The 13,815-nt window shown below is 42.3% G+C and overlaps 1 protein-coding gene across 2 annotated transcripts in view; it reads right to left on the reverse strand.

Moving 5' to 3' along the window:
- Positions 1-1,100: 1,100 nt before the first annotated feature.
- pard3ba (par-3 family cell polarity regulator beta a) overlaps positions 1,101-13,815 on the reverse strand; it is a 185,808-nt gene continuing 173,093 nt past the window's right edge. For both annotated transcript variants that reach the window (XM_030410309.1, XM_030410312.1), the window contains one exon: positions 1,101-2,585. In XM_030410309.1, coding sequence (XP_030266169.1) covers positions 2,159-2,585 — 427 coding nt within the window. In that variant the 3' untranslated portion in view covers positions 1,101-2,158. The remainder of the gene's footprint in view (positions 2,586-13,815) is intronic.

Genomic DNA, 13,815 nt, shown 5'->3' on the forward strand with positions numbered 1-13,815 from the left:
ACACAGCACTGTTAACACACCATCGGCATGACACGGTAATGGCAAAAAGTAATGGTTGACTAAAGTAAAAGCAAGAGTTGAATAAAATAGAGGATGCAAAAGGTCTTTAAATAAGTATGAAACATCACAAATATTTGTGTCTATAGGCAACAGATGCAAAAACATAGAATTTATAGTGTGGTAACCTATTTTTGCAGAGAAGTAGAAAAAATAAACATCATTTTGTTGTGTTTTTATTCAGTGCCTGATGCGAATGAAGCTGCTTCGAGTCTTTGCATGTGCTTCAGTTATAAGCGAGATATTTTCCACAGTTTTTTTTTTTTAATCTATTTATTTTTTTTTCATCACAGGATGGTCAGCAGACGGCCGCTGTGCCTCTTCCCGTTATTATTTTTCCGGCTTTCATCTATTCTGGTTTGCGATGCATTGTAATGCTGTTTTGAAAAGTACTAGGTGAATAGAAACGCGTCATAATAATCCTTTGTGCCGTACTGCCACTCGCTCGGATAGCTTTTGCCTCATCTGCTGTCGGTTGGGATCGGTGATATGTGCCCTGATTATCTGGGAAAGAGTTAACTTGTTAAAAACTGGTTAAACAGTGAATGAATCTAACGATTACCATGTATCTGCCTGTGGTATCTGGTTTTTAGAGGTCTATTCCAGCTCAGACAGAGAGGGTCAAAGCAGTGCCGAGACGAGACAGATCAGCAGAGGCCCGGTCCCTGTTGGCCTTGATGCTAATTAAACACTAACTGATAGAAAAAGCCTTCTCCACACTCTAATTATTCCCCATTTCAAGTCTAATTTCACCAATCAGTGCCATCTTTATTTCTGAGAGCAAATTGGGCAGTAATCATTTTCTAGTGGAGATTTCCCTGCCTCTAATTGTTGAAGATGATTTAGTCATTATCAGAACGCCGGCCACTCTTATCAGTCATCTCACAGGGCAAATTTATCTGGAGATTGTGCTCCGAGAAATTAAGCTGAACACTGTAATGAATTTTTTAAAGTGATGACTCATCCCGTTGTCATAGTTTGACTGAATAATTTAACTGCGGACGGTCCGAAAATGATTTTTGTGCCGCACAGAGAGAGAGAGAGAGGTTCAAAATATTTAATGCAAAATATTTGTATTAAAAAAAACATTTAATTTGACAGCACACATCAGAGTTTTCAGTGCAGTGAAGTTCAGCAAAATGTTTAATCAGGTTTTTTTGTTTGCTGCACACGGCTAACTTCTCAAGTCTGTTGCTCGTGCGCGGATCAAGATGTATACATTTTATCAGAAAAGCACAAAAATGTCACAAATAAATCACTCATTTCATTTATATGTTAAACAAATGTACAATAAATCTATCAGACGTGTCCACATTCAAATCACCAAAGACAAAAAAAACAATAAAAAAAACAACAAAAGGCATTAGCAGGATGTAGAGGAAGTTGGACCGACAAGACATCAAGGACATGAAGATACTTTGAAGGGGTTACTTCCTTTTTCCTGTTTGTCGACTGCAGCTTCCTGTGTCTCGTCTGATACAGCAGTTTGGCTGGTCAAGGTGATCCCTCTTTATTTCCCTTCAGCTTGTGCAAAAAAACAAGTCAGCACTGTGTTCATTACCTAATAAGAGTTGATTCTATAGAAACACCGAGTTTACTCTCTATATACCTATGTACTTAATTTAATTGTCCTTAATTTCAGTTCTACGTCATAAAACATCTATGTCAAAATAATAATATTCTGGTTTTATAAACATTGGCACACTGCAGATATCTATGTGTACTGTATGTACACACACACACACACACACACACACACACACACACACACACACACACACACACACACACACACGAGTCCTCAAAGCTTGTTAAATCTGTCTTGGCCTGTGCAGACAGTTATGACCAGATGGTTCTGATAATAAGCCTTATTTTAGCCTTTCAGCTTGTCACTTATTGCTTTCAGGTTTCCTGATCAGATAAATTAAAAGAGTAAAATCTCACTCATCCGCACCGGCAGCCTGGGAGACTGCTGATATTATGTTTCACAAATCTGGAAACACATGCACTTAAAGTTATTTATATCCTTTGGATGACTGACTCAACTTCACCACACTTTCAGGGGTCAGGTGAGAGAAGTCTGTTACTTGAGAAAGCCTTTTTACACCGCACCTATCATAGGGTTCTTCCGTCTTGGGTCAGGCTGTCTTTCATCTCCGTATTCGTAGCGCTCGGGGCTGGTGTAGCGCTCCCTGGTGGCCGGGTGCCGCTCTGGGCTGGTGTAGCGGCCGGGGCTGGCCTGCCTATAGGCGTCCACTCGCCCCCCAGCGGCTTCATAGTACTGTCGCCCTCTGCGACCTGCCGTGGGCGAGGGGGGGACGTCTTGCCTCTTCAGTGCACGGTGCTGCTGTCCTACATGGGGAGAAGATGGGTGGTAGCGCTGGTTGCTGGGCGCCTGATGGGACTGTGCACCTGCCTGAGGGAGCGGCATGCGGCTGGAGACTGGAGGGTCATAGTAGTGGCCTGGGTGGGGGGCTGGCTCTCTTGGCACATGTCTGGATTGGGTGGGGTAATCATAAGGATCCCTCCTGAAAGAGAAACAGTGTAACTCGTAAGAAATTAGATACTAGTGACTGACACTCTTAGAATAGATCCACATGCACACAATCACACACAGAAATACAGCATGTACGCTTGAGAGCGTAAAGGAAGACAACGTTTAAAGGTCCAGCAAGTAGATTTCCATGTCTTGTTTTTATTATAACACAGCTCTAGAAGCTTATCAAGTACTATCAAAAAGCTCAATCCATGCAACACTTCTTTAGAAACTGTGTCTTTAAAGGAACATTCAGGATATCCGTAAGGTTGTGATGTCACAACTATACAGTCACCACCCTCGGCAAAGCCCCCAGCAAAGCTGTGGCTGCAGAAACACCAGCAGATCTCATGCAAAAACACGGTTGGTATGCTCATGCCTTTGAGAGCTGACCAATCAGAGACGTGACACAGGCACAAAAACAGACTGAAGGTATATAGAGGTGCTGCAAAAAAGTTTTTTTTTTTTTTTTTTACATTTAAGCATGTTTACCATATTCCAGTTGAACCCCAAAAAGAAAGTTGAGCATGATATGGGACCTTTGTACCGGTTTAAACTGGTTCAGAGCAGAGGACTTGCCAGAGATTTGGCCCTTCCTTGCGGTAAGCCTCCTCCTGTTATTCAGTTTACGTGGCGAGGCAGTGGCCTTGGCAGGATCGAGTTGTGGGGGAGACGTGGATGGAGAGATGCCAAGAGATAACAGCAAATGCCTTGGTAAGCATATATGAGGTTGTGTGTGTTTGTATGTGTGTGTGTGTGTTTAGCTTGTGTGTGTAGGAATGTGTGTGTGTGTGTGTGTGTCCCAGGGGTCTGCAGTAACGAGGCAGCCAGCTGGAAGTCTCCGGTTCCCTCCCACTAGCTCTGGGTGATTAGGGGCTAAACCCCTGGGTAAGGCGACACGCGGGCCTCGGGGAGACGGAAGGAGAGAGAGAGAGACTGGGGAAGAGAGGGGACTGGAGAGAAAGTGAGATAAAGAGAGAGAGGAGAAAATAAAAGGGAGGGCTGCTCACCTTTCACAGGCCCATTCAAATGTTTTCCATCTTATGTGCTGTTTCCAGTGCTGAGTGACACACATGTCTAGCTGGAGCGAGTAAGCAAATCTAGAAGTCAGGTCTTCATTGGCCTAGCTGCAAGGGAAACTCTATTTTTAAAAGTGGTTATCTGCAACCGCCCTGTCAACATCATTAATAACTTCTGGCATTACATGTGCATCTTCATACAGTTGTTTAATGTCTCTTAGTAGTTGTTTAGTATCTTCATATAGTTGTTTATTGTCTCTTTGCAGTTGTTTTGTATCTTCATATAGTTGTTTATTGTCTCTTTGCAGTTGTTTTGTATCTTCATATAGTTGTTTAATGTCTCTTAGTAGTTGTTTTGTATCTTCATATAGTTGTTTAATGTCTCTTAGTAGTTGTTTTGTATCTTCATATAGTTGTTTTATGTCTCTTTGTAGTTGTTTTGTATCTTCATATAGTTGTTTAATGTCTCTTAGTAGTTGTTTTGTATCTTCATATAGTTGTTTAATGTCTCTTAGTAGTTGTTTTGTATCTTCATATAGTTGTTTAATGTCTCTTAGTAGTTGTTTTGTATCTTCATATAGTTGTTTTATGTCTCTTTGTAGTTGTTTTGTATCTTCATATAGTTGTTTTATGTCTCTTTGTTATTGTTTTGTCTCTTCATATTGTCGTTTGATGTCTCTTTATAGTTGTTTTGTATTTTCCTATTGGTGTTTTATGTCTCTCTGTTATTTTGTATCTTTTTAGAGTTGTTTTCTTTTTATCTGTAGTTGTTCACTGTCTTATTTCATAGTTGTTTTTATGTCTGTGGCAGTTTTGTTTCTCTATGTGTTTCTTTGTGTCTCTTTCCATCTCTTTGAAGTAGTTGCAGGGCCTGTGCCCAGTAGGTCCATTCAGTAATCCATCCATGCTTATAAAGGCTACTTGGTGTCAGTTTCAGTTCAAGTCAGAGGATCACATGTGTACATGTACATAGTAGCCTTGGTGTATGTATACATAGCCAAAAAACTTTTGCAGTTTTTTTTCTTTCCCTAGGATACATCTGGCTGGGCAAAAGTTGGGTATCTCTAATCCCCTGCCCCCATTACAGAAACCATTTCCGTGTATACATAATGCTGACAAAATTGATTTACTGCAGAGCCGACAGTAAGTAAGTGCATGTAAAGGCACATTTTTGATAAAGTGCTATTGTTGGTCTGGACATTGCCCCGATAGCAAATGTTAAAGCTTTCATTAGCTGGCTACAGCTCAAATCGCTATCATACTTTATCAATCAGCAACAGAGCAGCAAAACAGATTTAGACATTTACTTCCCACCCTTCAACAATGGCTCCCACTGTAGTTATTATACAGAAGCCTTGAGCTTAGCCTCTCCCTTGTTCTGCAATCGTATCCCTGCATCTCCTCTGTCCAGTCCCTGGAGTCGAGCTCAGCACCTGTTGACTGGCCAATTAGAATGACTCACTCACCACAGATTAGGTCGCACACAGCTTGGTTGTGTGTGTGTGTCCGTGCTTGTGCATAAGCAGACTTCCCTTGAGGATATTCACAAACTGTGTTGAGGTGGATTTCTATGAGTGAGTGTGTGTGTGTGTGTGTGTGTGTGTATCCCAGATTTCTGTGTTTTCTGTGGACTGGGAGGCCTGACCACCCAAACAGAGTGGTGAGACAGGATACACAGGTGGTCCAGAGAATGAACAGCACTGCCTTGTCAGTCAGCAGAGCAGGAAAGACGCTGCCGCACATGCACACAGACAGACATACGACACATGCATTGCCAAGGCTTGAGATAAGACAGAAAAGAGAAATGGGGGGAGGAAGCATAAAACACCAAAAAGGAAGGAATCTGATAGGCAAAGAGAGAACAGAGAGAGAGAGAGATTTCATCTGAAATGAGGATGTGAGGAGACAGAAGGAGGTGTGCATGGGGTAAAAACGACGTATTTCTCCATGAAACGCTCGGCGAGGGGCCGTGAGGCGGGACTGGAAAGAGCTCGGGAGAGACAGAGAGGCGAAGGTCAACCTCCTCATTAATCCAGATTAAATGGTGAAGGCCACCAGGGGAGGCAAAGAGAAGGAGAGAAAGAAGGATGGAGTGATATGGGGATGGAGGGAACACCTGGGTTGTCAACCCGTCTCAGGGCCACCCAAACAGACAGGAACCACCGCCGGCTTCCCCTTTCCCTCTCTCATCATTCTCCTTATCCCCCCCCCCCCCTGTGGTCTTTAATTTCAACATCGTTTCCACTTGAATATTAATTTTCCCTCCTTCTCTGTCCCCTCTGCACTCTCTCCCCTTCATACCTGTTCATCGCCTCCTTAAGCACTCTGTTATTTAAATGCCTCTGTCATCTTTTCACTTCTCCTTTTCTTACTTTCTCGTCCACAGTACACGGCTATTTTTAGCTCTTCCGAGCTATTAGTCAGACCAAAGCAGTCATATGAGCAAGAGTAAATTAATGTGTTGAGTAGGTCTGGGTAATGTATTGGTATTATATTGTTTTTCCAATATATGCCATAAAATTGTAGCACGAGTGTCTATTGTGCTTATTCTAACCATATTGCCCAGCTTGTTGTTGAATAATCATTTGAAAATATATTATCCTGTGCAGAAAAATAAAGACTTATGGATCCCAATTGCTAATCGTTTAGGGTTGAAAGCACCCTTGAATGCCTTCTTTGTCCACTTTTCTGGGTGACAAAGTAATAAATGAATTCCTACAATGCCATGACACATAGGTCTGGATGACATTTGACCCTGGAATGACATAGCGTAGTAGCCGAGCATTAGTAGCCGTGCATGGGTTTGCCTTTTGTCTGCTCACATGGGAGTATTTATGTTCCTTCAGGGAGTTGGGCGTCTGACAGATTTAATGTATGTGCAGGAGGACCTGAAGGGAAGTGAGTATGGACACCAGCATCTTTTTTTTTTTTGCATCTGCTAGTGTTAGTTTTCTGACTCTTTGTGGTCATTTTGTGTCTTTTTGTGATAGCATCGTGTCTCCTTCTGGTATTTTTGTGTCTCCTTGTGGTAGTTTTTGCTTCTCTTTGTGGTAGCCCCTGGGCCTGTTCAGTAATCCATCCATGCTTATAGAGGCTACTTGAAGTCAGGTTCAGTTTCAGTAGACTTGCCTTTTTTCTGTTCATATCGGAATATTTATGCTCTTTCAGATAGGTGGGTGTCTGACTGATTAAGTGTGTGCACAGGAGGAGGTGTCTGATTTAAACTAATTTAAAAATGTATAATATCTGGTATCATTGTAAAAACATTATATGAAAGCGAACACAGGAAGTTCTGAGACATTGTAGTTGATGGCACGAGAGTATGCATTTGTGTGTGTGTGTCCGCCCAAGCAGCTGGGGGATTAGGGGGTCCACGGGCCCCAGTGACCCATGGTGGAGTTCCTCATCCCCGGGTCACACAGCTGGCTTCAGCCTGGCCGGGAGATGGGGGAAAGTGAATGTGTTTTAATGTTTGTGTGTTCCTGCAGACCTGAAACGCCCTGACACCATGTTTGAATTTTACATAAATTTAGATTTAATTTACTAAAACATTCCCAGTAAGTGCGGCCTCAGTGAGTCAGAGCGCGAGCCAAAGAGAGAGTGCATGGTTGCGTTTGTATATTCTAAGTGTCAGAGCGAGATCTCCTGTTTGCTTGTTAGCTTACGTAACTTCATCAGTAAGTTTATGTGCTGCGTCCAACAGAGAAGAGGGAAACAGGAGATGGAAACACAAGCACGTCGACGGAACAAAATGTCTACAAACGGGTAACTTAATTATGGTAAAATGGAAAGACGAACCAGGGGCAATAGAAGAGAGAGAATGAAAGATGCATTGCAGTACCCTCTAACGATAAACATACATGTAAGCGATTAAGTTGTGTACCGATTTATCCACCTGCCACTGAAAACAAAAGTGAGTAGAGGACAGGGATGAAATTTCCTCTAAAGCTGTTGCTTTTGACTAACAAAAAAATGTGCCAAACGTGGCAGATCCCTGCCGGAATAAAACTGTTGGTATGACAATTAAAGCGGCTCTGCCAGCGCCGCTAATCTAGCTTGAAAAGAGCTTAATGACAACAAGACACATGCAGACAGTAGGTGTGTATTCACTCAGCTGTCGAGTGAGTTTTAAGCACACGTTTGAAACATCGAAATGAAAAAAATAAAAAATAAATAAGAAAATTCTCATGCAAATGAGATGTTTCCACGAGGGACGCTGGAATAAATAAATAGGTTTGAATTAATGCCAAAAAGGAAAATGAAAAGACTTTGAAGAATTAATTTGCACTCCGTAAATTATTTTTTTCCTCTCTGTTATTATTCGATGTACGAGTGATACTGTAACACAGCTTTTATTGATGAAGCCACTATTTACTGCGATGCAGACACAGACATGAGAGTGGCAGTATGGCATTATAGAAGGTAATTTACAGATAACGTCTCACAGAGCACAAAGCCAGTTCTGATCTGTTTTGCATTGAAACTGAACCATTTGTCCACATCAATATTCACAGGAAATGCATTTCCAGCCCTATTTATCATGACATTTCGTTCCATTTTTCCCCATTTGAGCAAATGTAAAAGTCCCTTTTAGACATACTGGTAACCGTGATTGAATTTTCCTGTTTTCCACTTGCTCTTTAAACCAGATGCATTTTTTGATTTGCGATAAAAAAAAAAAGAAAAGAAAAGAAAATGGAGACAGTGTAAAGACAGAAAGAGCCTGACAGAAAAAAAACAGGAGCTCCTGTGCTGAAGAAGATAAGCCAGGCTGAGCAGCAGACAGGCAGAGAGACAGATGCAGACACTCGTCTGTCCCCTCTGAGGTCTATATAGAGCAGCGGCGCAGGGTGTGATGTGAACCACAGGGACCAACTAGAGTGGAAAGCTGTAATGACACGCCGTGTAATACATCTGACTCACACTTCCAGAACATCAGCACCATATACCACACTCCCAACCACCCTGTGAGAGAGTGTGTGTGTGTGTGTGGTGAGACCAAATGACAGACTGAATATTACATCCATATTTATATGCATGTGAATGTGTGTTGGGAGTGTATATGATTACACACTTGCTAGTGAAAGAAAAAAATGTGTGTGTGTGTGCAGGACCATCTGGGACTGTGAGTGTGTGTGTTGCCATTTAGGCATAGCTCCCTCCCTATGACAGTGAAGAATTTGTGTGTGTGATGGTAGCATGGGGAAGGTGGGGGTGGGGGTGATTCTGCACCTGCCCCTAGGAAACGGAAGGAGGAAATTAGTAACCCCCCCCCCGCCCCTCTCCAAACTCCCAAGTTACTTATTAGACCCCCGCACTCACCAGCCTGGTCCCCCAAATACCCCCGGTCCTAAACAGCTGGAAAACAACCATGTGTCTTTGTCAGACTTGCACACAAACACACACGCGACCAAATGTGATTAAACTTGGACAAACAGTTTCCTTGTCTCGGCTGTGACATTCAGACTTTAGATTTCAAACCTTTAAATGACGTTAGATAAAGGTAAATTCAATATTTTGCTTGTATTTTTGAATACATTTGGCATAGTGTACAGACAAAAAGGCCTGACTTCAGGATAGCTTTACATCATTTAAATTAAAGATGTAACGTGATATTACCATGTGTAAAAATGACAACATTTGTTATATTTTTTACTGACATTATCCCAAATCTTTCTAACACTGTTCAAACACAGATAAATCCATATTTTTTATTCCATATCAAACTACATTTTTGTTTCCATTCGTTTGACTGGGTGACCCCTAAGTTTTGAACAGCATGCGTTGGATTATAAAGCAATTAAAGCCTTGTTCTAGTCACTTATATCATCCTATTTTAGTTAGTCTGCGGGGATGTGATGCAACTCATACATGCAATACATCTTTTAATGTGTACTTTATTCCTGTTCCTGTGGGCCCCCTGCTCTGCATCCTTTAGATGTCCCCCTGCCCCAACACACCTGATTCAAATGATCAAATGATCATTTGAATCAGGTGTGTTGAGGAGGGAAACGCTGCACACTCACAATCACACACTGTATGTTTATACTTCTTGAAGATCAAATATGCTTCTATGCTGTATATTTGTACTGATACTGTATATGTGCATATTGTACATTTGCACATCCTCCGTATACATTTTTATATTGTTGTTTTTATTGTTTCTTCCTACATTCCTTTATACTTTCCTTTATATTTTTAACTTATACCTTGTGTTTTGTATTACAACAGCAGTCAGAGTAGAAGGCAAAGGAAGAATTTCATTGTGTGGGCAAACATTAACTGTGCATGACAATAAACGCTCTGATTTGACTTGATCAAGCTCTATAACGACCCATTCACTTGAATCAGGTGTGTTGGAGCAGGGAAATATCTAAAGCATGCAGGGTAGGGGGCCCCTAGGACCAGGATTGATCTATTATACATACTACAGAGAAGAGCAAGAAGAACTCTACATAAAGTGGATTCAAGGAAACTATTGCTAAATTCAAGGTACAGTTGTGTTTACTTAGATTAAAAGCTTATGAAGAAAGACAGAAACAGATGCCTGGATATCTGCAGTGATTGGATGAGTTTTGATTATGTTTAAAGTAAATTCATTTGAGCATCCATGCACTATGTTAAAGTTTTGTTCAAGTTATAACTTTTCTATAATTTTTTCTTTTTTCTTTTTGCAGGAGGAGTTTTTCAGAAAAAATAAACAAGCACACATTTGGAGCTTTGGATGCAGCTAATTACATCCTGCCATATATATTATTCTCTGCTTACTATTTATCTGCTGTGCCTTCTGCTTAAAGTCTAAGTATGAGCAAACCTTCATCTTCTTTTGTTCACACACGCATACACGCATGCATAAATAATTAGCGCAAATGCTCAGACATTTAACTGCACTCACCTTAATTACATTTGCACATTTAACTTGTTAATTTTTCCAATTGCAAAGATGAAGAGGAACATACAGATGCATATGTAAGCACATCTGCCAGCGATGTGCTCACCTGTTCGTCAACTGACGGGGAGCAGACATGCGTTGCATGCAAAATGCATTAATTGCTCGGCAAAAAAAAAAAAAAAAAAACAGCTGCCGCACCTCACTGCCAAACACTCCCACGCACAGACATTCATATGCATGCTCACACTTTTCTGGGTAAAACATTTTTGTGTCATAATTTGCAGGGGAATCGGTGGTAGAGAAGAAGGAGCTTGAAATGAAGACATTCACCCTATTAAATCTACGGTTAAAGGCAGTGAAACGCTGTCCGTGGTTCCTAGATGATAAGTTGTAGCTTAAGCCAAAGAAAATCTTCTGGTTGGAGGAGAGTGTGGCCATCAATTACTGTAAAAATTGTTTATTTAAAAGATGTAATACAGTATATTTAGCAATTTGACATACTCATTAGTGTTTGATACATTCTCCAGATTCTCCGAATTCATCCTTGTCCAAACCCTGCACACACACACACACTCAAGCGCACACACACAGGCACACACACACACTAAGTCACAGCATTAATGGCACTGTGCTAGCTGAGTGCTACAGACACAGAGCAGACCTGGCTGGCTCCACAGCAGAGGAAACCATTAGCCACTCGCGCCCTGGCCGTCCAGGCAGCTCCGCTAATCAACCCAGGCTATGACAACAACAGCGGTGGAAATTGGCTCTCACCTAGACGCACGTGCCTCATCTAAATGGGCTCGTGTTTACACTCTCTGCTACTATATACTGAGCAATGACAAGGAGTGTGCACAGTATCAGTGGCAGGTAGCAGTCGGTCTGTGGGAGCGCTCAGTCAGAAATGAGAAGGTGAGGAGAGATGGGAGGCACCAGGGCGAACAGCCTGCATGCAAACTCAGAAATGTACTCTCTCACGGAGCTCATTTAATGACTCGTTCATCATTTTAGTGATGTCATGCCTCAGACGACTATCAGTAACCATAAATTCGACAAAATTCTGTTTCATTTCATTGTGATGATTTGCAGCACATTTAAAGCATTAAAAGCTGGGGCTGGTGAGAGTGTAGAAACCAGCAAGAGCAAGATAAATATTTTGAAAGTATCCGACTTAACAAATCCCAGCCCCTCTCTTCTTGGCTCCCTTCAGAGCCACTTCTCCAAAACACAAGAAGGTGTTCTGCCTGACTACACCGACTGCTCTGTAGTGCTTGCTGGCCAGCAGTGACGTGTGTGTTATCAGCTAGTGTGCTATGATCCAAAGGCTCTCTTCACTTTTTTGGTCTCATAAACCTTAAATGTAAAAGCCATCACGAATGTACCTCTGTCTGAAAAGGTTCCCCAGCTCTACAGTTACTCCTTACTACTCATGGTGTGTCCATTGCTTTAGCAGCAGCTCATTCTTTGGTTCAGGGGCAGTGTGCTTTGTGCTAAAGAGTTAGCTGCTGAACAGTGGGCTCAGGGACTGTTACCATATTGCGCTACCTCATGTTTTAGTCACAGTAGAGGTCGTACGATGGCGGATTTTTAAATCCAGGGCGGATGAAATGATAAGCTTTTTACCGACCAGCCCCAAGAGAGCATTTGATTTATTGATGGTTGTAAAGATGTGAAGGGATTTTCTACAAATATCTCAGAAAATGCTTAAACGACTTGCCAACTCTAGCTTAACTGCTGCGTCTATTCAGGGTAAGTAACGATGACTGCATGAGTAAAAGAAGAAAATGACCTCCCTGGGCAACCAAAAGTACATGCAGCCATGACAAAGGAGGTCAAAGGTCCGATTTACTTCTTGGACAATACTCCATGAGGGAGAGCAGTCATGTAATAGAGACGTGCTGGCTAAAAGCAGTAAAGTTAGCAGTTAATGACAGAAACAGATGCGATTTCTTTTACACTAAATGAGGAAACTTTTTAGACTGACCGCAACTCGTATTCAATTTCACAGATTCTGTTCAGTTCAAACTAGGTTCACTGCATGCCTGTTCTGCGGCACTCTGTTCTATTCTGTGCAAAGAGGAGAACATTTGGATTCACGGTGACTCCTGCATCTCTTCCGCAGAGCCACCCGTCCATCCGTATTTGTGGGCCGAATGTCATGCCGACTTGTACATGACAGTCTTTGTATTTCTCACCAAGCTCATGGGGAGCGCCAAGGCCTCGGAGTGTGTACCTCTTGTTTTATTTATAAAGCCATGATTTTCGTTTTCCCATACGCAGACCTGAGGAGGCTGCGGGAGAGAGGGATGGAGGCGAAGGGCAAGACAGCGAAGGAGACGAGACACAAAGAGACGTGTGAGAGATGTAAACAGAAGCGGCACAAAAAAAGGGGACAAAAGGATTGATGGAATCAAGGAAAAGCGCAGAAAACAGAAAAAGGATAGTTATTGTAAACAGGTAGAGCCACCGGCACCCCCAGCTGTGTATGCGACAGAGCTGGCTAAAGCCCTTTCATTTCCTACCGCTGATTCCATTACATTTCCCAAACACCGTTAGCTGGACAAACATCGCTGCCTCTGTGAACCGACGGGGCCCTTTCCTTCATAAAAGGGCCCGCAAATAAGAGAAGGGTCAGGACACCTCTCGGGAAATCAAACAAAATAATCCGCACATTGCTTCAGATGCTCTATGGTTGCTTACCTAACAATAAAAGAGGGGGTCACATCACCTTTTAAACCAATCAGGCAGGGCCCCGGAAAGACATCAGCAGCTGTTCTGGGGCAAATGTAGAAAAACTGCTGTGAGGAAAGACACACTCCGAGGCTCTCCAGGAACCGAGAAATTAAATGAGTTACGGAGACAATAACTCTAACCGAGTTGGGTGAGTTTAAAGTGAGTCATTCGACAGCTGGACAGCAGCGGGTGGGGAAAACAGTTGATCGCTTATGAAACTGTGAGAAGCGGGATTGGGTTTTAATAAAGACGGGGCGAGTGCAGCGAAAATATGATTTCTCAGCTGACCTTGAAAAAGCCATCCAAATTCACAGAGCGCCCCAGACTACTACAGGCCACAACAATATTACTGTGCTAAAATAATAACAGACCTGTCCTGTACAACCGGCCAACTGTGCAAGGTAGGAGTGAAAATTAGGGAACCTTTTTCCATTTCCATTTGTAATATTCCTCTTGTCTTTTCTTATTTATTCATCCTGTTCTAGTCAGATTGCTTTGATTCTGATGGTGGGGGGGGGGGGAATGAGGCATTTATTCTTTTCTATTCTGTGTTGCTAGGTGTGTCCAGGCTGGACGTG

This window comes from Sparus aurata, chromosome 24, assembly GCF_900880675.1.
Source record: "Sparus aurata chromosome 24, fSpaAur1.1, whole genome shotgun sequence".
NCBI classification, from domain to species: domain Eukaryota; kingdom Metazoa; phylum Chordata; class Actinopteri; order Spariformes; family Sparidae; genus Sparus; species Sparus aurata.